The following is a 27,888-nucleotide window of genomic DNA, read 5'->3' as shown; positions in this document are numbered from 1 at the left end:
TTCTTAAAGGTTCTCTCACATGACACTCATAAGCAAGACCTTGCCGAGAGACAGCAGGCAGATGGAAGTTGCAAATGTGATCACCTCTTCCCTTAAACACAACACCTCCACTTCTCAAGTATGCAGGTGAGTTAGGAGCCACCTCTACCTCAATGGTGCAGAGCCAATAAAGCACGTCACAGGACCATGCAACACATAGGTGAGTGTTTCTTGCAGCAACCAAACTTTACATTAAGATGTGGGCATTACTGTTTGCGTGGGTTTCGCCCCCACAACCCAAAGATGTGCAGGCTAGGTAGATTGGCCATGCTAAATTGCACCTTAATTGGAAAAAATGAATTGGGTACTCTAAATGTATTAATTTTTTTAAAATGTAGGCATTACTGATATGGAGAGTGACGCTGAAACGGGACACTTACTGTGGTCAGATGATGTAACACTGCACAGAAGAGAGACCAAGGACACGAGCAATTAGTGTCAACCAAAGTTTGGTACTAACACAGTTTATCATAAGGATGTATTGACAAGGAGACATGAAATGATTGTGTCTGAATTTACATTTGTAAACATTATATACAAGCAGCTAACACCCCTGCCCATGGTGTGCAACTACATCTTCACTTTTCTTACCCTGTCACTACGTCTTGGTGCTACCCCGACATCCGCAGCAGAGATGAAGGGAGCATGTTGACCGCTACGTCTTGTTGTCTGTGATTACCCTTGGTGGCCATCCTCTGGAAAGCCAAGACCTGGGATCACGAGCCTTCTTTGGTTGTCCTACTGTGGGGCAGGTGCACCTTTCTTGATCTGTGGAGCTGGAGATGATGGGGTCACAGGAAAAGCGAATTTTGATCGGCCAGACACCAGAGGGATGGCCCTGCGGTATCGAATTGATTGTCTTCCTCCATATGGGTGCCTCCGGTCCCCTGGCTGACTCAATGAGGAGAAGAAGTGAGATTGAGATGTCCTGCCTCTCTTTCACATTGACACTGATGGATTTCACCAAGTCGACAGCAATGGAGTGCAGCTCATAAAGCTGCGCAGGATCAATGTCCTTACCAAGGTCAAGAAGGCAGCTGCCATCTTACCAGTGTTGACTTGGTGCATTGACATGCCAGTGTCATAACTCGGACTGAAGGCAGTCAGACTGCTCCACCACTCTTGCAATCTGAGGAGTGCAGCAGACATCCCTTCCTGATGTTCCCGCGCTTGTCTTTGGAGCCCCAACAACTGATTTCAGACCAAGTCCAGAGGCCCATCATCTGACTCAGACTCAGCAGATTCCTGGCCTCTAGCAGTCTTCCGAGTGTCCTGGGATGTCCCTGCCTCTGCTTGCCGTGGATTAGTTTATGCACTGTGTTCACCAGGTTGTGAGCTGATGCTACCTAGAACTAGGTGCCACTGAGGTCTGCGTCTCTGCGCTGGTGGAGGGTGTGAATGCGTGCTGTGAGGGGTCTTCAATGTTGCTGTCCTCCGAATCATCATCCAAGGTCCCGTTGGGTGGGGCTGGCGAGATAATCAGTACATGGCAGAGGGATATGAAATACTAGACATCACTGACAAAATGGTGCGTGATGAAGGCTACAATGCAGAATGCTGACTTGGGCGTGTGTCACTGACCTCACCGTCAGCACAGGCAAGTCCACATCTTCTCCGGCCAGTTGTCAAAGCCAACTGAACCTTGATCTCAGGAACTCCTCCGCCAGTATGGGACCTCTCTTTCTCATTGTGAGCTAGCTTGTCCTGCATAAAAACAGATGGAGAAGTGTGAGCAAGACACATATGAACGCACATAAGAAAGATGCCTGGCATGTGTGGTGGCGAGTGCATGGTAGCACAAGTGGATAGCACTGTGGCTTCACAGCGCCAGGGTCCCAGGTTCGATTCCCCGCTGGGTCACTGTCTGTGCAGAGTCTGCACGTTCTTCCCGTGTCTGAGTGGGTTTCCTCCGGGTGCTCCGGTTTCCTCCCACAGTCCAAAGACGTGCAGGTTAGGTGGATTGGCCATGATAAATTGCCCTTAATGACCAAAAAGGTTAGGAGGGGTTATTGGATTACGGGCATAGGGTGGAAGTGAGCGCTTAAGTGGGTCGGTGCAGACTCGATGGGCCGAATAGCCTCCTTCTGCACTGTGTGTTCTATGTTCTATGAGTGGGGACACAAACTCCAGAGGAGATGAGGCCAGAAGGAGATGTGAGAATGAGTGATGTCCATTGAGGTGGGAGCGAATGAGATCCTTGTGAATGCGTGATGGTCTTGTGAGGGTGTGAGTTCAGAGTGATGAGATGGCTGACCGGTGGAAGATAGAAACATAGAAAATAGGAGCAGGTGTATGCTATTTGGCCCATGCAGGAGATCATTCACCCTCTTCCTGCACTAAGCGGCTGACCTTTTTGCCAGGGCATTAGCGCTGACCACTGCTGCGATCACCTCCCAAGATGGATTGGTGAACTTGCTGGAGCTCCTACATCCAGAGTGGGGGTCAAGGACATTATGATGGGCATGCACTGCATCAAACAGGCATTCCAGTGAGGCATCAGTAAATTTGGGCACTGCATGGTTCCTCCCTTTGGATGCCATTTCTTATGTGCAACATTCCTAAGCTGAAAATGTGTAAATACTGTGCAGGGACGCCCTTTAAATATGGCACCCGAAGTTGAAGAGCCCTGAGGTCATGGCAGGATGGGAAAAACAGACTCCACTGTCAGCGATATGACATGATCCCCCTGGATGACTAATTAATGACGTTGGGAGTGCACGATATGGTGCGAAAACCTGCCCTTGAGGCTGACAGGTTGAACACCGTTTTTAAGCGTGCTACCCCACTTTGCCTTTTTCAGGGACAATCCAAGCCTGAAACCTTCAGGGCTACAGGGTTTTACCGGGGAATGGGACTGACTGCATCACTCTGCAGAGTTGGAGTGGCCTCGATGAACTGAATGGTTTCTGCCTATGCCATTATGAATCTGTACTTGTGGGATAGGGTATGTTATATGACAGGATGTATATAATGATGAATAAAAGATGGCCTCTGAAGTAATAATTACTCACTTCACAACATACAGATGCTGATATCTGTTCATTTCATCAAAGCACTGGTTAGAACTTTTAAATACTAACCCTATAACACCAGATATCTAAGCATTCTGAGAGTTTTAATCACAATTTTTGAATTTCTATTAACTTCAAAGTATCTGTTAAAAAGGGATTAATAAATAGGATCTTGTTATGTTTGAAATTCTGGCAGCCTCTGCACATCAAACACAAATGAGATGAGAATAAATGTTTATTATTTATCAGTTCCCGTACCGGCTTCCCCGAACAGGCGCCGCAATGTGGCGACTAGGGGCTTTTCACAGTAACTTCATTGAAACCTACTTGTGACAATAAGCGATTTTCATTTCATTTCATTTTCATTCAGCTGTCACTTCCATTGCATAATTTGTTATGATCGGTCCCCAGGCAAGGTTCACCAAATTTGTTACCCACGGTAAGGAGGGATGAGTGGCTCCCTCATTTGGTCACAGCAAGATTAATTTTAAAATAATCCATTCCCTTGTGGATACCTTTCCCTGCCCAATATTTATGTTGTAAAGGAGCCACTTTAACCAGACTTTCCTGAGTTAAAGGAGGAGTGAGTTTGTTACCTACTAAATGCGAGGAAAATGATAAAGTACATACATTTGCATTCACACAGGTTAGAAATGAGAATTGAGTCCAAAAGTAAGTTTAAAAAAAACATACAAATCTGTCTTTGACTTGTCCGTGAGAATAGGTGGTGGAACTTTGCAGCCGTTATGATTCATGATTCCAGTAGCGTTGGCTTCAGCAGGTGAACAGTCGATTTTGAGATTCTAGTGTTCTGCAGTTTAGCTGGGAAGCTGCCCTGTTTCCTTTTCAGCTGTGGCTTTGCTGACTTGACTTGTGATGTATCATCAATGACCACGAGACGAAAATGGTGAAACTATTGAGGTTTTATTGCACAAGATGTTGAGCCTCCTGCAGCTGGAACCAGGATGGAAGCAGTGCAGGAGAGCATACACTTTTATACGCCGCCTGCTGGGAGGAGCCAGCAGGCTGGGATCTACTGTATTACCTGTAGTACAGTGGCAGTACCATAATATGCCTAGTGTGTTACTAGTGGTGTTTACCACAACTTGCTTCAGCAATCAGAGAGGGAATAACCTGCAAACCTTTTGCAGTCACACGTTGACACGCCAAGCACTAGCTGACCCAGTTCAAGTTTTTCAGCTGGCTTTTATCCCCGTCTTTGTACATACCTGAAAGGTGAAAATCCACAAACAATAGAACATTGCTCACAGGATATAGTTCCGACTGAGATGTCACGGTCGGAATTGAACCCGGGACCCTGGCGCTGTGAGGCAACAGCGCTAACCACCACCACTGTGCTGACCCTTATCAAGGTCTCTGTTTATATGAATTACAAACTCAAGTTTTAAAAAACTGGCATTTACATAGCGCCTTTCAAAATCACCAAACATCCCAAAGTACTTCACAGCCAATGAATTATTTTTTGAAGTGTAGCCACTCTTGTAATGTAGGAAATGCAGCAACCAATTTGCGCAGAGCAAAATTCCAAAAACATTCTGTTGATTGTGGTAGAAATGTTAACAAGGACACCAAGGAAAACACCCCTGTTCTTCCCCGGAATAGGATATTTTATGTCCACCTGAGACATGAAGTCAACTCGGTGAATTGGACATTCTGAATTCTCCCTCAGTGTATCCGAGCCGGCGCCGGAATGTGGCGACTAGGGACTTTTCACAGTCATTTCATTGCAGTGTTAATGTAAGCCTACTTGTGACAATAAAGTTTATTATTAGTAATTGTCATAAAAACCCATCTGGTTTACTAATGTTGTTTATGGAAGGAAATTTGCCATCCTTACCTGTGATGTGGCTGACCCTTAAATGGCCCAGCAGGTCCTACAGTTTAAGGGAAATTAGGGATGGGCAACAAATGCTAGCCTTTCCAGCGTGAAAGAATAAAGAAAAACCTGAGAGGGCAAACAGGGCCTCAGTATAATGTCTTACCTGAAACATGGCTGTCACTCCAGCCTAGCGCAATCTCAGTACTGCACTCGGGTGTCAGCCTAAGTTGTTGCACTCAAGCTCTGAAACAGAACTTAAACCCACAACCTTGTGACTCAAGGGGTTGAAGGTTGAATCTTTAAAATATTAAAAGAAAAACTACATATATTTCATAAATTTTATTTTGATGAATGCCAGCATTAGTGTTGCTTGCCACAAAATATGTACTACCTTATCATTTTTCATGCAATTGAGTGAATCTGCTATGACTCCTACATTATTCAACAATCTTAGTGCCTTGATTCAAAAGTGTGGAGGAAAACAGCTTAAGAAAATAGAATGTTTTCACTTGTGCCTCACAATCCTTTCTGTTGCATTTGACAGATGATACTGCAAGTAATACTGAAGATCAGGATGAAGTACTGGATCTGTTGTATGATCCCTGTTTGAATTGTTACTTTGATCCAAAAACAGGAAAATACTATGAACTAGCATGAGTCGAAGATTGAGAGCTTTGAAGCAACGCTATTGCACGGTAATTGCTTGGATGTTTTTGAGACCCTAAGAACATAACATTTCAAAGACAACCCTGGCATTCGTCATCAAATCAGACAGAAGTACTTCAATCCAAAGGAAGACTGAATGATGTAGAAATGATCTGAGGTCTGTTGCAGCATTTCAGCACACATTACCCTTATTAATTACCCAACACTTTAACCAGACAGCTTCCACAGTTCCATATGTTTCTTTTTCTAAATGTGTTCTCAAATGCACGTTTGGGCTTTTGTATACATGTACTGTTTAGCATGAACCATGTCTTATTTTGAAACCGAGGAAATATAATTAGCATTTAACAGGTACAGCATTATAGCCAAATGTGTCAAATTGTAAAATTAACATCACAAAGAGATATAGTGTTTTGAATCTGGGGACGATTTTCACTCGGCATTGGGGGCAGAAACGTAGATGGGCGAATGCATAATTTTGAGATGGTTTGATACCGTTCCACACCTGCGCCATTTTGGGCCAAAAACGGCTTCCTGCTCGCAAGCAGTGGGTAGCTTGTTGAGTTAATTAAGAGGCCACTTAAGGCAGGTGATTGTAGGTCGACTGGAATTTTCCAGTAAGCCTGCGGCAGATAACTGGAGACAGCCTCCCGCCAGCAGACCACACGGCCAGCACTGCAGGATTGCTCCCATGCCAAGAGTGATGGTCCATCAGCTGTGGTCCATCAGCTGTGGCTATTTCTTACTTCAAATTGCTCAGGAAGGAGGTACCTTCTTTCCTCCTAAACTGCAGGTGACAGTGCTGGAGTGCCTCCGATTGATCCTCCAACTTTGAGACCATGTGTGCTCCCACCATCCTTAATTAGATGGTGAGCATATTCTCTGGCCGACTATTTGGTTAATCCAACCAAAATTGATGTTGGGTCACTGTTCCAGACATAATGTGAGGTTGGGATATGCGTTTGCCCCTGACGTCTAGGTGCGAACCAAAGCAGAAAATTCTGTTCCATGCATTTGGTCAAACTTATATCAATGCAGTACATACACTGTATAAAATATATATCATTGATTTTATCCTGTACTGGAGAGTGGTAACCTCATAATTATTATCTAGAGGATATATTGCCAAACATTTTTGAGTTTTTGAGATTCGTTCATAAATATCTCTGCAAAAACTAATTTTCGTGAATTATATTGGTTCTTAGATTTATATTTTACATCATTTTGTAAAGGAGAATTTTAAGTTGGCAAAACTAGAAATTGAGCAAAGGACTTTCCCCATGATGGCAAAGTGTAAAACTAATTGGTTTAATATTCGCAAAACATTTAGAAAGGGGTCTGTGTGGTGCATTAAATGGAGCACTGATCCATCTCTTCGCAAAAAGTGGGCAAATAACCCTGAAGATTAATTTTAGCCAGGTTTCCATCTCTGGTTCAGTAACCATCTGCTGGAAAGCTTCCAAATGTAAATATAGAGGCTGAGAAACTGGTTCCATGCTGGAAACCACGACAAAATGGTCATCGGAAGTTTGATAGTGTTGCCTGAGGCCTATTCAAAATTAAATATTTGGTCTTATCTGCATAAAATCAGAATGATGCAGCCACTAATTTAGTTCCTAGGTGCAGGTCACAAGTTGGAGCCTGAAGAAATTGGCCAGTGGCGATTCCACCATATTGACTGCAGCGAGAGGCAAGTCAGGGATAGTAAGCCCAGACCAGTGCCTCTACAGGCTCCACAGAAACAGTTCTATGAAAAAAATCACTTCCCTGTTTAAGGGCTACCCCCAGAAGTGCCTTTAAGGACTTCTGGTTAGGCTGATGAAGATCATGATTAATTAGGTAGGGCAGACAGGGTCCTAAAATAAGCACAATTACACTAATTTTTATAATTGAGGTGTCAAATGTGTTTGGTGGACGTCTCCGACACTTGAAAGTCAGCAGCCTGCAATTCACAAGTCGGGTATAATAATGTGCAGCATAAAACTTCTGATACACTGCCCAACATTACACCAGTGTTAGAGAACCAAGTCTCACCACATCAGTGCTATATATCCTCATTTTATCATGGCAATTCCTTTGGAATTAAGTAAGACTGATCATTTTAACCTGGATTTGTTCAGAATTATGAGCTGTTTACAAACGCTGGAAAAGAACAATGACTCAGAGCTGTCTGAAATCACATCAATCAAGTCAGCTCAGACAATTTCCACAAATATAAAAACAAAATACTCCAGGGTTGGCAGTAGCTGTGGAAACAAAGCAAATATTTCAGGCCAATTACTTTTCATTAGAAGATGATTTCCTTCTGTGCTCACTGGCCTAGGTTTGCATCCTGATTAAGCAACATCGTACATTTAAAATTCACACCCTTGTTTTCAATTTCTTCAATGACCTTGCCCTTCTCTACCCCTATAATCTCCTCCAGCCTCAACAACCCTCTGAGACACCAGTACTCTAATTCTAGGCTCTTGAGAAAGCCCAATTTTATTGGTCCACTATTGATGGCTGAGCTTTCAGCTGCCGAAGTCTAAAGCTCTGGAATTCCCTCCTTCAACTCTATCTCTTTATCCTCCTTTAAGATACTCCGCTAACAATAGATTTTTGACCAAGCTTTTGCTAAACTACCATAATATCTCTTCAATGGCTCAATGTAAAATTTTGTTTTATAATGCTCCTGTGAAATGCTTTGGGACATTTTATCACATTAAAGGCAAAACATAAATACAAGATGTTCTCGTTGGTTGCAGTCTGACTTCGATATCAATCATTGCCCAGAGGTGAAAAGAAAATTATTTTCCTCCGTTTCTCATGAAACTGCCAATTTAACATTGATTTGAAATTCCGTGTTTGCCATTCTTCAGTTCTGAGCTCAGTCGGTATTAGCAAGTGTTCTGTGGCGAAGGCTGATTGTGGTTGCCTTTGGAGACCAGTTGGACCTAATTGTTCCTGCTTTTTGTGCAGAAGTGAGCTGTGGGGGGACAAAGCTTTCCTTGGGTTGTGCATTGGCCATCAAATTCGAGGGCAGACTGGCTGCAAAAAATCTCTATTTCTGTGCACTGATTTACGTCCATTACATCAGGCAAAAGTAACATTGAAAAGCGTGTTCTTTTGTGCCGCAACTCATTGGTAAAAAATATGATTTTCTATTGAAATTATGAGATCCATAAATTAGTTGGTTAGAATTTTTATGGAACTGAATTCACTCTCTCAGAAACCTTGATGTGGAAAACCACTGAGTGAAGTATGTACCTGAGAATAAAGGGCAAATTATTTAGAATTGCTTTAGTCTATGTACTTGTGGTCACTTCTGAGTAACTAATTCACGCTTTTCATCTAATTGCCAATGATCTGAGAGTAGGCCATTCATCAACATTCTCAGATCCAATTAGTGTGTAGCTTAGAAAATCCACAGAACAATTAAAAAATGTAAGGCTCTTCTTCCGTCATGTCAAAACATAGCGTCAAACATAATGAAAGTATTGTTTTTGTTTTTCATATTTCTAACTTTTTTTTGCCCCTTTTTTAGTTATTTTGCCTGACTGGTATACATGTCAGCATCGACCAATGGTATTTAGTCGCCAGCAATTAGCAGTTATAGGAGTACAATTAAATGACGTACCCATGTGGAAGAATAACGCTTCCTTATGGTCACTCTTTTTGATGTGCGTGCATGGTGTGTTGCACCACTGCCCGAAGAGCTGCTGTTTTTATGATGTCCTTTTTGTCTTTTGAACTTTGCAGTTTCATATATTTTAGCTCATTCAATTTCTTTTGAACCAATTCAAAATTTGATATTCTGATATTATTGTATTCATATCTGATGCCTTCTTCCTCATTACATTAGTTTTATTATGACTCCATTTACTTTTGCATATTTGTTCATCCTTTCTGTCTTCGTATAAAGCTAGCCTGCAGAAGGCAAAGCATTCCTTCTTGAGAAGAATTCCTTTTAATAGAGTTTAATGGTCTATCTTAAAAATGTGGAGCCAAATGCACAAATGCATTTATTTATAAGTTCACGCATGTAATGTTTCACTTATTTCATGTTGACGGACTAAAACCAACTTACTGCAGTTTGTGTAGACAGTAGGTTAATGTCAGTTCTGTAACAGTGCAGAGCTCCATTGGAACTAATGTGTTGTGTCCTTTAGTGTAGGAAATCTGAAGAAGAATTTCATGCTGAAAATGCTCTCAATGTAGTTTTGTGTAGTTTGATTTATGATTTGAAATGAGAAGTTTTACTGTTGTAATGTTTTATGGTTCCTGGGGAAAGATATAATCCAATGATTTTTTTTATTGATTCTTTCACAGGCTGTGGGCATCACTAGCTTATTATAGTATTCAATAAAGTCTTTTTATCTTTGTTAAAATGTATTCAGGCTTTCTCCAAGATTAAGAAAAAGTGGTTAGCACTTAGGGTTGATATCGATTTAATTAATTGTCACTGAATAACAGTGTTTTTTAGACCAGCAACAACGGTACCGCGATGTATTATGTTATTCCTGGTAGTTTGAATGAAAAAGCTAATTTTTTTCATTTTGGTAAGCATTTAACATACTAGCGCTAAACATATATGGCAAAGCTGATCAGAAAATGCAATGCACCAAATTTTGTGGTAATAATGATGAAAAATCCAGAGGTTGCCATCGGCTATCAGCATCCTCGATAGATGCACTATTGAAGCCTTCTCAGACTGCAATCAAGTAGAAATCACTGAACTGATGAAAACTTGCCGCTTTGAGCTGTTCTTACAGTCTTACTGTAAGAACCCTTGGACAAGTTATATCTTGTTGAATGAGGTGTAAATGGATTTTTCACGTTATGAACAGCCTCACTTTCCCTGAATGCCAAATTTCTCCATCATGATAAAAAGTCTTCATTTTTTTAAACAGATGTAAGTTTGTTTATAATATTTCAGCTATTTTCTTAATCCTAGGGGTAAGTCGCAATGTATTTCATTCTCCTTAAAGTTTTACAAAAAGCAAAAAAACATTTTACTTCCGGGTTTGCTGTCAGTTAGAATGCCTCAATGTGAGTGGCTGATTACCCTGCTTGATGCTGGCACTATTGCTAGATGTCTGAAAATCCCCTTGACTTGACGTCAGACTCAAACTGGCTTTGAGAAAGGAGAAATCGACAAAATCAAAATTGCTTGATCTTTGTGGACAGTTTTATTCAAGATCAGGGAACTAGCTCTCTCACTTTGCCACTGACCACAAAATCCAGGCCATTATATTTTTCAGTGGGTGTGCAATTACAGCACACAGTTCAGTCCCAACAATCGTTTTGACATTTCGTCCACTGAGTAGATTTAGTCAAACCAGATTTTTCCCTCTTCAATGTGCTATAAATTACTTCTGAAAATTGGTGATAGTAAAACTTCAATTTTCAATCACAATCGTACTTTTGTGATTTATTTTTGTGTTGTTGAGATGCTAATAATTTTGTGCCAGAAGTAATTCAAAGTGCAGAAGTTTTTCTTTGTAAATTTTCCTTTAATTTGAATCTAATTAGAGGCACTACTTTCGATGTGAACAGATTTCAGACAGTACAAAGTGTCAAAATTTGTTTTGATTAAATTAAATGATTTTTAATGACAAATAAAGTCTTCCAAAAAACAAAAATGTTTAACTTCTCTCCCTTAAGAGTTTATAACAGGGTTAAAACTCAAAATCTGATTTAAGAGGTTCATTTGATGGATTCACAAAATATAGTAGGCAGCAAATATATATATGTCAATAAATAATGCAGTAACAAAAAAACAGAATCCTCAGCTGTCAGAGGGTTTATGAAAATGCAGAAGGGATATTTTGATTATGTTTGATTATGTTAACCGGACCCCTTAACCAGCATCCCAAAATCCGGAAGGACCGAACACCAGCTACATTCGAAGCTGCCGCACTGGGTAGCAATTTGAATAAAACCCTTTCATTCTTTATTTTTCACACTTTATGTTGGGTATTATAAGTACATGCTAGGCCTGAGACCCAAAATCTGTAAAATTCCCAAATGCAACACACAGCCCGTCCCAAGCTGCCCAGATACAGGTAAGTGTACATCGTAATACACAGTAGACTTTAAACATTTTAATTTCTTTGGCACAACAGGATGCAGTGGGGTGACTGTATTACAAACCCCACTGATGTTACCTGCGAGAGTGCCTCATATTCCCACAGGATGACTTGAAACACTGGTTCTTAGTGGTATAATTTTGTTTGGAATAATGTGTGGAAACAATGTACAATCCAATGAGGAACCAGTCCAATCGTTATGTAAGCAATTAAAAAAGAATATATATTAAAGTAAAAGAAAATAACAGACAACAAAAGACACCATGACATATAACTAAATACACCGTTTTATCTGAAGTTACCACTTGTTCCCAAAATACACCCATGTTCCCTGAACTCACTGAAACACCCCTTTTCCCAGGCAATATCCAATCTTAGTAACTCCACAGGTCAAATCGAGTTAATAGTTACCACACAATGCCACTTAGATGATCAAGTCTGGAAAAATGTCTCTTCCTGGTTCAGTGATGGCACAAAGTTGCGTCTTTTGGAGGAGAATATCTGAACTATGTCCCACAATATCCAGCTTTGACAAAGAGTCAAGGGCAGGGCAAGAGTTATATCTGGGGGAAAGGCAATTATGATGCGATGAGGTAAGACTTAGGATGCATCGGATGGAGAGAAAAACTGCAGGGGATGGGCACAATGGAAATGTGGAGCATGTTCAAGGAACAGCTCCTGCGTGTCCTTGATAAGTATATACCTGTCAGGCAGGGAGGAAGTGGTCGAGTGAGGGTTGAAACACTTGTCAAGAAGAAGAAGGAGGCTTATGTAAAGATGAGACATGAAGGTTCAGTTAGGGTGCTCGAAAGTTACAAGTTATCTAGGAAGGACTTAAAGAGAGAGCTAAGAAGAGCCAGGAGGGGGCATGAGAAGTCTTTGGCAGGTAGCATCCAGGATAACCCGAAAGCTTTCTATAGGTATGTCAGGAATAAAATAATGACTCGGGTAAGAGTAGGACTAGTCAAGGACAGTGGGAAGTTGTGCGTGGAGTCTGAGGAGGTAGGAGAGGTGCTAAATGAATATTTTTCGTCAGTTTTCACTCAGGAAAAAGACTTGTCGAAAATACTGAGATCCAGGCTACTAGACTAGAAGGGCTTGAGGTTCATAAGGAGGAGGTGTTAGCAATGCTGGAAAGTGTGAAAATAGGTAAGTCCCCTGGGCCGGATGGGATTTATCCTAGGATTCTCTGGGAAGCTGGGGAAAAGCCTTTGGCTTTGATCTTTATGTCATCATTTTCTACAGGAATAGTGCCAGAAGACTGGAGGATAGCAAATATTGTCCCCTTGTTCAAGAAGGGGAGTAGAGACAACCCCAGTAACTATAGACCAGTGAGCCTTACTTCTGTTGTGGGCAAAGTATTGGAAAGGTTTATAAGAGATAGAATGTATAATCATCTGGAAAGGAATAATTTGATTAGAGATAGTCAACATGGTTTTGTGAAGGGTAGGTCGTGCCTCACAAACCTTATTGAATTCTTGAGAAGGTGACCAAACAGGTGGATGAGGGTAAAGCAGTTCATGTGGTGTATATGGATTTCAGTAAAGCATTTGATAAGGTTCCCCAAGGTAGGCTATTGCAGAAAATACGGAGGCATGGGATTCAGGGTGATTTAGAAGTTTGGATCAGAAATTGGCTAGCTGGAAGAAGACAAAGGGTGGTGGTTGATGGGAAATGTTCAGACTGGAGTCCAGTTACTAGTGGTGTACCACAAGGATCTGTTTTGGGGCCACTGCTGTTTGTCATTTTTATAAATAACCTGGAGGAGGGTGTAGAAGGATGGGTGAGTAAATTTGCAGATGACACTAAAGTCGGTAGAGTTGTGGACAGTGCGGAAGGATGTTACAAGTTACAGAGGGACATAGATAAGCTGCAGAGCTGGGGGCTGACAGGTGGCAAATGGAGTTTAATGCAGAAAAGTGTGAGGTGATTCATTTTGGAAGGAATAAGAGGAAGACAGAGTACTGGGCTAATGGTAAGATTCTTGGTAGTGTGGATGAGCAGAGAGATCTCGGTGTCCATGTACATAGATCCCTGAAAGTTGCCACCCAGGTTGAGAGGGTTGTTAAGAAGGTGTACAGTGTGTTAGCTTTTATTGGTAGAGGGATTAAGATTCGAAGCCATGAGGTCATGTTGCAGTTGTACAAAACTCTGGTGCGGCCACATTTGGAGTATCGCATGCAGTTCTGGTCGCCACATTATAGGAAGGATGTGGAAGCATTGGAAAGGGTGCAGAGGAGATTTACCAGGATGTTGCCTGGTATGGAGGGAAGATCTTATGAGGAAAGGCTGAGGGACTTAAGACTGTTTTCGTTAGAGAGAAGAAGGTTAAGAGGTGACTTAATTGAGGCATACAAGATGATCAGAGGATTAGATAGGGTGGACAGTGAGAGCCTTTTTCCTTGGATGGTGAAGTCTAGCACGAGGGGACATAGCTTTAAATTGAGGGGAGATAGATGTCAGAGGTAGGTTCTTTACTCAGAGAGTAGTAAGGGTGTGGAATGCCCTGCCTGCAACAGTAGTGGACTAGCCAACACTAAGGGCATTCAAATGGTCATTGGATAGACATATGGTCGATAAGGGAATAGTGTAGATGGGCTTTAAATTGTTTTCACAAGTCGGCGCAACATTGAGGGCCGAAGGGCCTGTACTGGGCTGTTATGTTCTATGACTCGAAACGTTAGCTCTTTTCTCTCCCAACAGATGCTGCCAGACTTGCTGAGATTTTCCAGCATTTTCCCTTTCGTTTCAGATTCCAGCATCCGCAGTAATTTGCTTTTATCTGCACTATGTTGTGGCTCTAAATGTTAGATGGAACAAGCCTCCGGGGCCTGGATCGTATATGGAACTGGCCTGTCTGATTGTTGGATAGAGAACTAGCCTCCTTACCCAATGAGGGTTCTGGTAGTTATATTGTTCAGTCGCTTCGATATTCCCCTCTGTGGATTCTACTGTCTACCTATCTCAAGTTCCTTTCCTTTAGATTTTATGATTTGTAAAGTCCCACTGATCTCTGGCAAGCAATATTCCTGAAATGGCCAATACGCCCTCAATATCTCTACACTCCTGCTAATCTTGTTACTAAGAAAAAGACATCTCATTATTCCTCTAGATGCCTGCTAGTCTTGTTATTTGTCTGTGATTTTATTTTAATCTCAAATTCACTGTTAATCTCGTTAATTTCCCACATTCATAATAACTGTAATAAGTACAGATATGTTACAAATGTGACCCTGACAGTTGTTTACCATCTGCAAAGACTTGAGCCACTCCATCATGCTGAAAATAGCAGAAATGGCTGATCCCAAGAGCCATCTCCAAACTTGGAACACCCGCTTTTAGTGGTGTATATTTTCAATTTGGTATTCTGTGAGAAAAGATGTGGAAACAAGGGAGGAATAGTCCAGTCATTTTGTGATCAATTAATAAAGAATATTTATGAACTTAGAAGAAAAAGCACATGAAAAGAACAACTATAATACACTACAACAGCTAACTTAACTACACTGATGGTTGGCTATACACACAGTATTACATGAAGTCACCCTTTGCTCCTACGTGATCTACATTCCTGAAATTGGAGAGGCCCTTTGTTTCCAAACAATATCAAATATTATATACAACAGTTCACTTAACTACACTGGAATGCTGATTTGCATATAAAAACGTCCCCTATCAATTCCCTTTTTTATGTTATCCCAATTTCATATTTTAATCTTAATTTTCTTCAATTCTTAACAGTATGCCAGGAGTTTGTAATCCATTGTGTGTAAACCAGGTAACAGCTAATCTGAATTTGATAATTTCATTTGGATAGCCAAATGACCTTTTGGATATAGTCTTGGGACACTTTTGGAAGAGGACAAGCATCCTTTGGGGTAGGTGAGCCACCCTCTGGGAGAGGTAAGAAACCCTTTTAGATTGCTAAAATTAAACATGATTGTGTGTTAAAAACGGGAAATTTTCCCGCAGACCCAAGAATTCTAAAGCATTCATGAAGCACAACAGGGTGACAGGTTGTGCATGCTCCATTCTAGGTTTTTTTTTCAGTTAAAGGGCTCAGCCATCTAGGACATCAGTAGCATGGTGGCAAAACAACAATCACTGGACCCAGTTTTGGAGCCATGATAAGAGTCCCATGACTGAGACAACCCAAGGAGGTAGATTCCAGACTGAGGGAGAGACCACCAAGGAAGGAGCCACTGAGAGGCGGAGATCAATGGTAGGAACCACCATGGAGGGAAACCACTGGGAGAGTAGCTGAAGAAGTGGCTCAAAGCAGCAAATCTGCTGCTGTTGGTGGGCTGCAGATAGTGAGTGCTCAGAAGTTGTGGAGAACTGAGTAGATGATAAATCTTTCCCTCAGACCAAGCAGCATTTTCATTGATGGCTACTATGGGAACCTAAATGAGCCCCACACTCATCTGAACCGCCTCCATTGACTGGTGATAATTAAACATGAAACCCAAGGGTTCACTCGAGAAAAATATGAACTTCAATCAGTTTTCCGCCTGAGGCGGATTTCTGGCAGTGAAACATACCCAAACCCTGTTTTGCACCTTTCTTGTGAAAATGTATCCATTTAGACCTTGATGCGGCCAGGAGACGAGTTAAAAGAAACCCAGGGACGGTGCCAGATATGTGAACCTAACAGTCTGCTAAAGAGCTGAAATTGTATCAATAATTTGATAGAATCATAGAATTTACAGTGCAGAAGGAGGCCATTCGGCCCATTGAGTCTGCACCAGCTCTTGGAAAGCGCACCCTGCTCAAGGCCACACTCCACCCTATTCCCATAACCCAGTGACCCCACCCAACACTGCGGGCAATTTTGGACACTACGGGCAATTTATCATGGTCAATCCACCTAATCTGCACATCTTTGGACTGTGGGAGGAAACCGGAAACCCATGCAGATACGGGGAGAACGTGCCGACTCCCCACAGACAGTGACCCAACCCGGGAATCGAACCTGGGACCCTGGAGCTGTGAAGCAATTGTGTTAACCACTATGTTACCGTGCTGCCCTGATGCTGGAGTTCAGCTTTGTCAATGCTGTGGAAGGTAGTCTCAGAAGAAGAGATTGAACCATCAGGTGGTGTGCAGTTGAGCCGTCCAAGTCAGAGCTGCTTTGGGGGGAACTTAGAGGCTAGATCTTTGGGAGTGCGGACTTGCAACCCCTTGCTTTATTCTCCTTGTTAGTAACTGAGATTTCAAAGTTTGTCGACTTTAAACAAGTTACTGGTCTCAAGAGCAGCATGGTGTTGCAGTGGTTAGTGCTGCTGCCTCACAGCGCTGAGGCCCCAGGTTCGATCCTGGCTCTGGGTCACTGTCCTTGTGGAGTTTGCACATTCTTCCCTTGTTTGCCCCCCCCCCCCCCCCCCCCCCCCCGCCCCAAATCAAAACAAGTGCAGTGTAGGTGAATTGCCCAGACTAGATAGGAAAAAGTGAAATGGGTACTCTTTAAAAAAAAAAGGAATCAGAGGATTAGTTTGATGTCACACCGAGCTTGCTCCACCATTCAACATAATCATAGCTGATCCTCTATCGCAACGCTTTCCGAAATGGGCTACTGTTTCAACTTCTTACTGGTTAGTGAGAGAGCCACTAAGGTTAATTTTAACTTTGGCTGACAAGAGCAAATGGTAAATGGGGCAGTAGCTGCCTGAAAATGCCATTGGGTCACTTAATATTCACATGGGCATGCTGCCCACCACTTTGTCCCATTTTGGTTGGGATTTTAGATGGCCAGCGGGAACGCCTGGCTCTATCTGACAGAAGGTTCACTTTTATATACAATTTGGTGTCCTGGGGCAAATTTAATTCTCGGGTAGAAATGAATCACTTTGAAGGTTTTTGACGGGGCAAAGTGCTTTGTAAGACATTAGTTATGCATCTGGTTTTGCAATAATGTGAATGGTTTTAAGTGCACAGTGTTTACTTGTTGGTTTGATTCCTCAGCACACTAAAGGATACATCATCCATTTGGAAAGACTATTGTCACGCTGCTTTTATTGAATGAAGTATTGTTCTTGGATTGTAATAAACCAACTTTTCAAAATAATCGACTTAAACTACCCGAAAACGTCATAGCTCTACTTTGAAACATCATCATATTAAGCCTCCTACTTTTTTAACATTGAAACCGAACTGCCCAGAAAGTAGTGTAAATATTCAATCAAACACATGAATCAATCCATTGAATTGGGTAATGGGAGTATCGAAATGTGATAATAGGAGTTGAGCTTGCCACACCCGCCTTGGGAGAAAGTGTCCCAAATGGCAGGTTCATCATTCTGGGGGAGCAAGGGTGGGATAGAGTCAGGTTCATCCCCCCCCCCCCCCCCCCTACCCCAGGTCCATAACGGAGGTGGCCACAGGGGCTGCCAAATGCCAAGGTAGTCGATCGAAATACCTGCCGCAGAGTCCCATTTTCTTTTCTTTAACATTAGGCCCTCTAGCTTTCACGCCACACATTCTCTCACCACTTCACTCACTCCCCATGCTCAGACATTAAAACCCGCACACACCCCCACGTGCTCTCCAAGCCCCCACCCACTATAATGTATCCTTATAGCCCCTATGCCAACTTAGTGCCAGTTCATGCCAACACATGACACACTAATCTTTGCCTTTACACTCCCTATGCAAAATCATCCAGGATTCACCATGGACAGACGTCAGGAGCCATGCTGAGATTAAATAAAATAAAGTTTAAAATACCTATTACAAATTAATTGTATTAAAAAAAATATTATTTGTGAAAGCCCATCCAAAACATTTAAATCTTTCCAAATAGTTAATCACTTCTCAAAACAAACAGACTTGTATTCATAACCCTGCATCAAAGACTTTGATAATTCTTTAATAATTACTTATCTGTTGATCAAACTGAACCCACAACACTTCACCTCCCACTGTGATAACTAGGTTGTGGAAAACAGCCAAGCATTAATAATGCTATTATGATAGCACTTAGCCATTTGGTTACAATATGTTATTGAAACTGCTGGAACTGAACACGGGCAGTTTTTTTTGTTGTAACTGTTAACAGGCTGGCCATTGAAATAACTTAACAGCCTGAGTTTTTTCAACCTTAGTCACAAATGGGCTGAGTTTTTCTATTTTTAAAGGGCTGGAAATTTAAATAACTTGACAGCTTGTCAGTTCTGCATACCTTACCTATTTCGTAATTGCATTTATGCCTACTCAAAAGATTTGTAACTCCCACTCTTCAAATTAAGACCCTCGCTGCAATGAAATGGGGGTCTGTTTGAACTCTGCATTGATTTCAAATGATGTGGATATGCCGGCGTTGGACTGGGGTGAGCACAGTAATAAGTCTTACAACACCAGGTTAAAGTCCAACAGGTTTGTTTCAAACACTAGCTTTCGGAGCACTGCTCCTTGCTCAGGTGAATGAAGAGGAATGTTCCAGAAACATATATATAGACAAATTCAAAGATGCCAGACAATGCTTGGAATGCGAGCATTTGCAGGTAATTAAATCTTTACAGATCCAAAGACAGGGGTAATCACAGGTTAAAGAGGTGTGAACTGCCTTAAACCAGCACAGTTGGTAGGAGTTCGCAAACCGATGCCAGATGGTGGGGGGTGAATGTAATGCGACATGAATCCCAGGTCCCGGTTGAGGCTGCACTCGGGTGTGGAACTTGGCTATAAGTTTCTGCTCAGCAATTCTGCGTTGTCGTGCGTCCTGAAGGCCGCCTTGGAGAACGCTTACCCGGAGATCAAAGGCTGAATGCCCTTGACTGCTGAAGTGTTCCCCGACTGGAAGGGAACATTCCTGCCTAGTGATTGTCGCGTGATGCCCGTTCATTCGTCGTCTCAGCGTCTGCATGGTCTCGCCAATGTACCACGCTTCGGGACATCCTTTCCAGCAACGTGTGAGGTCGACAACGGTGGCTGAGTCGCACGAGTATGTACCGCGTACCTGGTGGGTGGTGTTCTCACGTGTAATGGTGGTATCCATGTCGATGATCTGGCATGTCTTGCAGAGATTGCCATGGCAGGGTTGTGTGGTGTCGTGGTCTTTCCTGGAGCGGAGAAACTACGACGTCTTCTTCACAGCCTTCAACACATCATCGATGAAGATGAACATCTTGCCAAGGTCATCCCCACACCCCCACTACTTGCCTTCAAACAACCGAGCAACCTCAAACAAACCATTGTTTGCAGCAAACTACCCAGCCTTCAGAACAGTGACCACGACACCACGCAACCCTCCCATGATAACGAATGAATGGACAACGCAGAATTGCTGAGCAGAAACTTATAGCCAAGTTCCGCACACATGAGTGTGGCCTCAATCGGAACCTGGGATTTGTGTCGCATTAAATTCACCCCCCACCTGGGCTTGCGAAATCCTACCAACTGTCCTGGCTTGAGACAAATCACACCTATTTAATCTGGGGTTACCCCTATCTCTGGATCTGTAAAGACTTGATTACCTGCAAATGCTCGCATTCTAAGCATTGCCTTGCATCTTTGACTTTGTCTATATATATGTTTCTGGAACATTCCTCTTCATTCACCTGAGGAAGGAGCAGTGCTCCAAAAGCTAGTATTTGAAACAAACCTGTTGGACTTTAACCTGGTGTTGTAAGACTTCTTACTTGATTTCAAATGGCACTGCTCAGTTTGGGTTTCTCATGTGGGAGTCGTGTCCCTCCTCGGTTCTCGCCCCCCCCCCCCTGAGTGAAGATAGTCTATGCTGCATATGGTGGTGGGACGTCAGGATCAGGAGTCTGTCTAACATTTCGGATATGCCACAGCGTCTCCATGCCTCTTCTAAAATCCAGGATAATGTGAGCAAAAGTCAGTTATTGCATCTGCTGGCTGTGTAGTACATTATATGGATATTCATCTAAAAGCAATCTCCCATTTAATTACAACTTAAAACTCAAAAAATAATTTCAAAGAATTGATGCTTCTGAATCTTATAGTAAGAGAGAAAGTGACATGGCATGGTTCTGAAAATAAATGCTTCTTTTTCAGTTGACTGAAGAGAGTCGATTGCCTCATATCTGTTCAAGGACAAATCCAAGAGCATTTACAGCTGCAGATATCCATGATATTTGGGGACATCTGAGACGAGGATCTTGAAAGCTATTCAGTGACATCAATTATTTGTGCTGTTGATCATGCAAAGGACAGAAATCTCAAAATATATGTCAAGGAAATTCAATAATTTTTCATGCAAATTCCTACCATTGCATTGTTTCAGAGGAGTGCTTAAAGCTGAAGATAATTTTCAGTTCTTTATGACCTTCTGGATTCGATTATTAGCAAATAGTAAATTAATAACTTGCAAAAGATATTAAACCGCAGAATAATAGTAGAATTACCATCTTAAAAAGAAATTCATTGCCACTTTCATCAATTTGACAGGAAATAATAGACCATGAGAATGAATGAGCCAAGTTTTACAATGCGCGCAGAGGAAGGTTAATAGAAGTATGAGGGCAGCACGGTGGCGCAGTGGGTTAGCCCTGTTGCCTCACAGCGCCGAGATCCCAGGTTCGATCACGGCTCTGGGTCACTGTTCGTGTGGAGTTTGCACATTCTCCCCATGTTTGCGTGGGTTTCACCCCCACATCACAAAGATGTGCAGGCTAGGTAGATTGGCCATGCTAAATTGCCCTTTAATTGTAAAAAAATAATTGAGTACTCTAAATTTTTTTATAAATAGAAGTATTAATAAGCATCACCCAACAATGAATTCTCTGAGTTGTGCTATTCCAATTTACTACATTAAATCTGGGATGTGTTGTGTTTTCTTGATCCAGTGATATTTAGAGATTGGGGTGCAATCTACTCGAATGGAAACAGAGTCCTATCACGCCATTAGCGAGGTTTTTCATGATGTTCGGAACATCGAGAGACATCATGCCATCAAATGATCACCTGGGTAGATTGGGGGCCTCAGCAGGGAATGCGCGGCCGAGGCCAGACTTTGTCTTTTCTTTTTGCACTGAGGAGCTCCAATTGCCTGGATCTTCACAAAAAAAATTGCTCCTCAGTGCAGGATGGAAATTGTGTCCTGCTCTCATGACCCCTGACCCCCCCCCCCCCCCCCCCCCCAAACTCACCGATAAGGAGGTACTCAGAACACCCCCCCCCCACTGGGCCAAGGCATCCCCAAACCCATCTGCAGAATGGGCAAAACCCCAGCCTGGCAGTACCCCTACCAGCTGGCAGTGCCACTTGGGCACTGCCACGGTGCCAGGCTGGCACCAGCTGTGTCAGAGTGCCACCTTGCCCAGAGGGCAAGCACCTGGGGGCCACCAAACCCCTGGGAGAGCCCCACGAATACCATTCCGTCTGGTCCCCATTTGTGGAGACCAGCGCTGAATGGCGCTCACGCAAGGTCTCCACGTCGAGGGAGCCGCACACCTTGGGTAGATCGTGGGAATGAATTTTAGAGTGAGACTAGCTGATTTTGACCAATAATGTGTTGCATTGTGAGTATAGTTGGAAGCTTTATTATTTTATCTATTTCTAACAAAATCTTTAAAACATTTATTTTGAAGGAAAATTATTACTGTGTGTGTTCACATCAAAATATAAACACCTGGGGAGGGAGCTTCACAAAAACACTCAATGGAGTTTTATAAGAATATGTACAAGAAAATCCCACCTCCCATAAAATTTTCAGATGTAAAGTTATGTCACCAGGGCATAAAACAGGAAAGGCTGGATTTACCCATCAGATTCATCGATACCTGGTGAGTGAAAAAAACAACTTAATACCTTTTAACAAACCTGATTCAGGTCATATCTACTTCTATAGAATGGTCGGACTACAATTGCATTCAGTGGAGAGTTCTATCATTAACAGCATCAGATATTCTCTGATGTTCAATATTTGGCAGCTCATATGTTCGCAACATATTTGGGCAGAAGAGTCATTGGGGTGTAGTTTAAGTTCAGGGGAGCATTCAGTAGAGCACCCCAGCCAACAGGAGTCTGAGTTCGTTTTGAGGGTCAGACTTTACATTGCTATACAGCCAAAAGACTGGAGCCAACAAATGGACACCGCTGCCAGGATGGGGCAATATTGGGTGGCCCAAGGCCTACAGCCAACATCAAGCTATGCCTGGGGCAGGAGGCTCTTTGCAGGAGTGAGTAGGGGGAGATCAGTGCAGCAGCAACCTGTTGTGTTATAATGATTTAAAAACAGCAATCGTTCATAAAGGATTGTGTAAGCACTGTTTGTTTAATTAGACTAGGCACCTGAGAACATATGGACAAGGGTAAAAAACCTGGAAGTATCGGAGCTGTGCTGTATTTAGCTCGTAGGCAAAAATGAAATGAAAATTGGGTCACATGATACACCTCTTCTAGAGATCCCTTAAAGTCATATTAGTACACAACCTACATTGCTTTTATGGAGCCTAAACATGCACTGTTGTTCCTCTCGTCCCTGCAGAAACAAAAACGTAGCCTTTTGCCTTCTTTTCGGCTGACCCACCCATTTTTGTCGCAAAATGGTAAATGTGTGTTTGTATGTTATAAGGGCCTATCAGCTAAATCATCTTGGCAGCAAGTGTTGGGGTTTGGTGGCTGCAGTGGAAATAGGAGAAAGAATTTTCTTTTTTTTAAATTCTTAAAACAGTTTTTCTAGGTCTGTTAGCGCTGTGCCACCCAGCAATGTCAGTAAAAATCGCCCTATTGATTCAAAACCAGAAATGAGTAAATCAGTCGCTTTCAACTTTGATTTTGTAACCAGAATAACTGTCCAGTTAATCTGGAATATGATGCAAGATTCAATTAAAAAAGAGAGTACACTATGTTGGTGACATCTACGGCACAAGACTATAATTCTCTAACAGTCAATAGCCACTGTAGTAACTGACAAACACATCCACAGTTACCTCTTTCATTGACATTGTTGACACTCAAATCACATGATCCACGCTTGAACACACTTTACGGACAAGAATTACTTTATAAAAAGCTGTTTTTATTGTTGGGGTATTCAAACATATTATTGCAATTCATTCAGAACTATTTATTAGAATGGAATAGCAACTGACTTAATTTTCATGCAAGGCTTTCATTTCCCTTGTTAATTTTCCTACATGACCTCTTTCTCACATTGTCAAGTTATCTGAAATATTTCTTTGTCTTCCAAATGATGTATGACCTGATCTTTTATTTGACCCATGTTCACATAAGGTCCTTGCCTACCCGCTCTGGAATATTCTTGATTTATTTCAACAAATTACAGTTCTGAGTGTCAGTAAAATTAAACTCGTTGCTTCACCAGTTCATTACTGAAATATGACATAGGCTGTTAATGATTCTGTTAATTTTAGATATGGTTATTGATAGTCTCACCAGACGTGTTGGTCTATCTCTGCATGTTTGGCAGCACTGACATATTGCTAGCTCATGCCGAAAACAAAGCATATTGTCATTGCGCCTTTATTCCCAGATTGTTTACTTTGATTATGAGAACTGCTTTGGCATTAACCTTGTTAAATGGGATCTGTGCTAGATCTGGACTTGTTGTGGCATTTTCCTTTGATACTTATTTAACGGGTTTTCTTCTGCATGATGCTCTCAGGATTTTTACCTCAACTTTTAACTATGGCTTTGAGGTTGTGAATAGTCTCAGGTTTCCTAATCCAATAGATTATCTAATGCGTTTTACAGTTTCAATCAGAACTCAGTATCAACAATATTTTGCTTTTCTACTCATTTAGTGTCTCAGCCTCCATGCATAGATTCCTCTTTTGGTCCCCAAATGGCCCCACCCCTCCTCTGTCTAGCCCCTTTACTATTTATTTGCCTGTAGAATACTTTTAGATTGTTTTTGATGTCAACTGCTAGTCTCTTCTCAAACTCTCTCTTTACCTCCCTTATTTCCCTTTTTACTTCCCCTTTGAACTTTCTATATTTAAATTTCTATATTTAAATTTGTATTATTAACCTGACATCTGTCATACGCAAGCTTTCTTTTCTTCATCTGACTCCTTTTGTCATCTAGTGAGCTATAGTTCTGGTTACCTTACTTTTTTCCTTCATGGGAATGCACTTTGACTCTCCTCTTTAAAGATGGCCCATTGTCCCACTACAATCTTTGATTCCAACTTACCAGTCCGTTCTTATCCCACTGGAATTAACTTTCCTTCAAATAAGTATTTCTACTATAAAAAGCCCCTTTTTATTTCCATGGCTAACCCAAATCTCATTATACATTTATCACTATTCCCTAAATGTTCCCCTATTGATGCTTGATCCATCTTATTCCCCAGAACCAGATCCCGCATTCCTCATATCCGGAGTGGGCTGGAAACTTACTGGGGACAGCCCATCCTGTGCCAACCAAGTCAAATCTATGAAACTAAAGGTGTTATTATATGATCTTCAATGTGATTAATTTTCAGGAGGTTTTCAGCCTCATTTATTATTTTTTAGTCAGACCAATCTAGATTTACGATCTGGGCTTATAATGCCTTAGGATTTGTAAAATTAATTTTATGTTCTTTTCTAGAAATATGATGAAACCTTTTCAAAATGTCTCCATTGGGAAATTACCTTAGAAAGGTCAGAAGGTGCTTTGTATTTTCAAGCAACACTAGTTGTGAAAGATATAAATCCTTTACTAATGGTCGGTCAAGTAATAAACTTTAGTACAATTTAATAAATTACAACAATTTCCTTACATCAGTACATAGTTGACATGAACTTTTGGTGGCCTGAATAGAATTTTGTAAGCACATAAATATTCTTGTTAATAAAAAATGCTTACTTCAACAAAAAGGTAATGGGAATATTGACCTGCAGCGCATTTTTGCTAATATAAAAGGCGATGGTCAACTTGACTGTGCACAGAAAGCTGTCACCCAAACAAATCACCACAAGTATTTCCATCCAAGCCGCTTTGATGGAAATGAAGTGTTGTGATGTACAAAAATGTAATTCTAAATCAGCTGAAAGATGAAAGGGAAATAAGAATTGTGTTTCATCTAATCAGTAAGCAATACTAATGAATAAAATGAATACCCAATACTAAAGAGCACTGATGTAGAAATGACTAAAAATACATTTTAAATTGTGATATTTTGCTGAAAATGTAGAAAGGTGGTAACACTAATATAATGTCAGAGATATCATGTTACTCTATGGTCTTCTGTTACTGTCTAACTAACTAAGATACAATGGCACCCGTGATGCCCACACAGGGGGTGTTCCGGTCTGTCACCGTAACTATGGCACAGGTTTGGCAACTCATCCATTTGATTGCACAAAAAAAAATTTTGTCAAACTTTGCCAACCTTAATGGTGATGGAATGGAAGACAAAGAAAAGCCACTGTAGAATTCAGAGTACGATTGATGTTTTTCTGCCAACCTGTTCTGTTCCTTTAAGACCACTATTCAGGTCACTCAGAGTTGAATTTCTGTTTGAGGAGGGAAGTTTGCAGAATGTCAGGAACTAGAAATGTCTGTTTTTGGGTCCAGAGATCACAATTAGAAACCTGCCTGCATCGGTTCCAATAGAAGGGAGCATATAAATCATATAAATCATTGTTGCATGTGGCCAAGTGGGTGCCCTGCTGTTTTATCTCCCTCATGCTGCCCCTGTGCTCAGCAGTAGTCCAAGGAGCTCTGTGCAGATATCATTTTGTGTGCCAGTCTGCTGCTCTTAAAGATGGGCTGTCCACCTTAAAGGCGAAACTGTACTGAAGAGTATTGGAGGAGAGTAAAGTGCTGGAAAAGCAAACACAAGTTCAGAGATAGCACTTCAGGATGATGGATGCAGCACTGGAGGTGTTCCTGGTTGCGGGGGAGCTGAGGGCAGGAGGGTTGGGGAGGGGTGAGAGCAGGAGGCGCAAGGTGAAGGTGAGAGGTGGTCAGAAAAGTCAATTCCCAGCTTCTGAACCTGAGGTCCTGGCAGGAGTGCCTCAAGGACATCTAACGGCATCCAGTTCAAGGTCAGTGAATGCATCTTCACATGGCATCTTCAACCGACCACACCAACACCTCTCACACTGCTTAACGCAACGCACCCCCATCAATCACCTGGCACTAATCCTTGGGACTCAGGACTCGGTATGACATCTAGACTCACCATGACATGCCTTCTCAGTTCCCAGTTCCCCCTCATCCTGCTGTCTAAAATAATGTTGAAGTGTCCATGAACCTCCAGCTTCATACCCCGGATCCCTCCCCTCACTCCAATCTTACCCTTCTGATCTCCTTCCATCAGACACCCAGCACAGCCACAGCATCCCAAGGAAGAAAACAGAGAGCAACAGCAGAGCTCCAATGTAGAGGCCAAGCCACTTGTTTTGACACTCAGTCACCACTTCAAATACTGGCATGAAATTTACCTTGCAGGCTACTATAGATTTGGGACGTGCATGTGGTGAGTTATATGGGCAAAAGTAGACTGTAGCCCGCCAGGGGTAAAGGATGGTTCGTTTACAAGCTCACCAGGGGGTGGGGTAACAGACAAGTATTGCTTTTGAGGACTCAGACTTGATGGGCAACACAAATGAATGTTCTGTTGAGCTTGGCACAGTGAGAGTGGAATCTTTTTTTTTCTAAATGTTGTTTATTGGGTTTTTGAAGAAAGTATATCTACAGTTATGTACACAGAATAAAATATATATATATATAAGAGAAGAAAAACAATACAAAAAAAAACTGGTAGGATATTGTGCACTAGCTCAACAACAGCAACTCTGTACAATTAGCAATATTATTTTTAACACATAAGTAGGCTCCTGTTTGTGTGTGTGTGGGTGGGGCGGAACTGGGGGTACATATACATTTGAGTGCCAGGGAATCAATTACATTAGTTATGTCCAATACAAAGAGGGCAATATGAGAATGGATCTGGTGTTGGTGTTGTTACTTGCAAGGGCGGAATCTTGATTGCGTACTCATTGCCAACAGGACCAGCAGCGAGAGTGGAAAATCTTAACAAGAATTAGGAAACACCATTCTTGCCAAAGAGATTGCATTTTCCAATTTTCCCCACCCCATACCGGCGACATCACAAGATTCACGCCCAATAACTTTCAATACACTTCAATATTATCAGCGCACTCCTCCGCCGCCAAGTGATCCCCCTCCCCCCCTACTAATTATTCAAACCTCGCCCATTTGCCATTGTGCCAGCGAGTTTTCCAACAGATTTGGCCAGGCGTGAGGTAATTGAGGGAATCCCTCCAGGCGTCCAATCTGTTTGGAATTGGTTACAGGTTCTACAGTGACGACATAATC

The 27,888-nt window shown here is 42.0% G+C and overlaps 1 protein-coding gene across 2 annotated transcripts in view; it reads left to right on the top strand.

The window, feature by feature from the left end:
• Positions 1-11,088, top strand: part of cfap20dc (CFAP20 domain containing) — a 535,225-nt gene extending 524,137 nt beyond the window's left edge. For both annotated transcript variants that reach the window (XM_038810523.1, XM_038810522.1), the window contains one exon: positions 5,435-11,088. In XM_038810523.1, the coding sequence (XP_038666451.1) occupies positions 5,435-5,547 (113 nt within the window). In that variant the 3' untranslated portion in view covers positions 5,548-11,088. The remainder of the gene's footprint in view (positions 1-5,434) is intronic.
• The last annotated feature ends 16,800 nt before the right edge of the window (positions 11,089-27,888 follow it).

The sequence above is a fragment of the Scyliorhinus canicula genome, chromosome 11 (assembly GCF_902713615.1).
Source record: "Scyliorhinus canicula chromosome 11, sScyCan1.1, whole genome shotgun sequence".
Lineage (NCBI taxonomy): Eukaryota > Metazoa > Chordata > Chondrichthyes > Carcharhiniformes > Scyliorhinidae > Scyliorhinus > Scyliorhinus canicula.
This window is presented reverse-complemented; position numbering and strand designations above follow the sequence as displayed.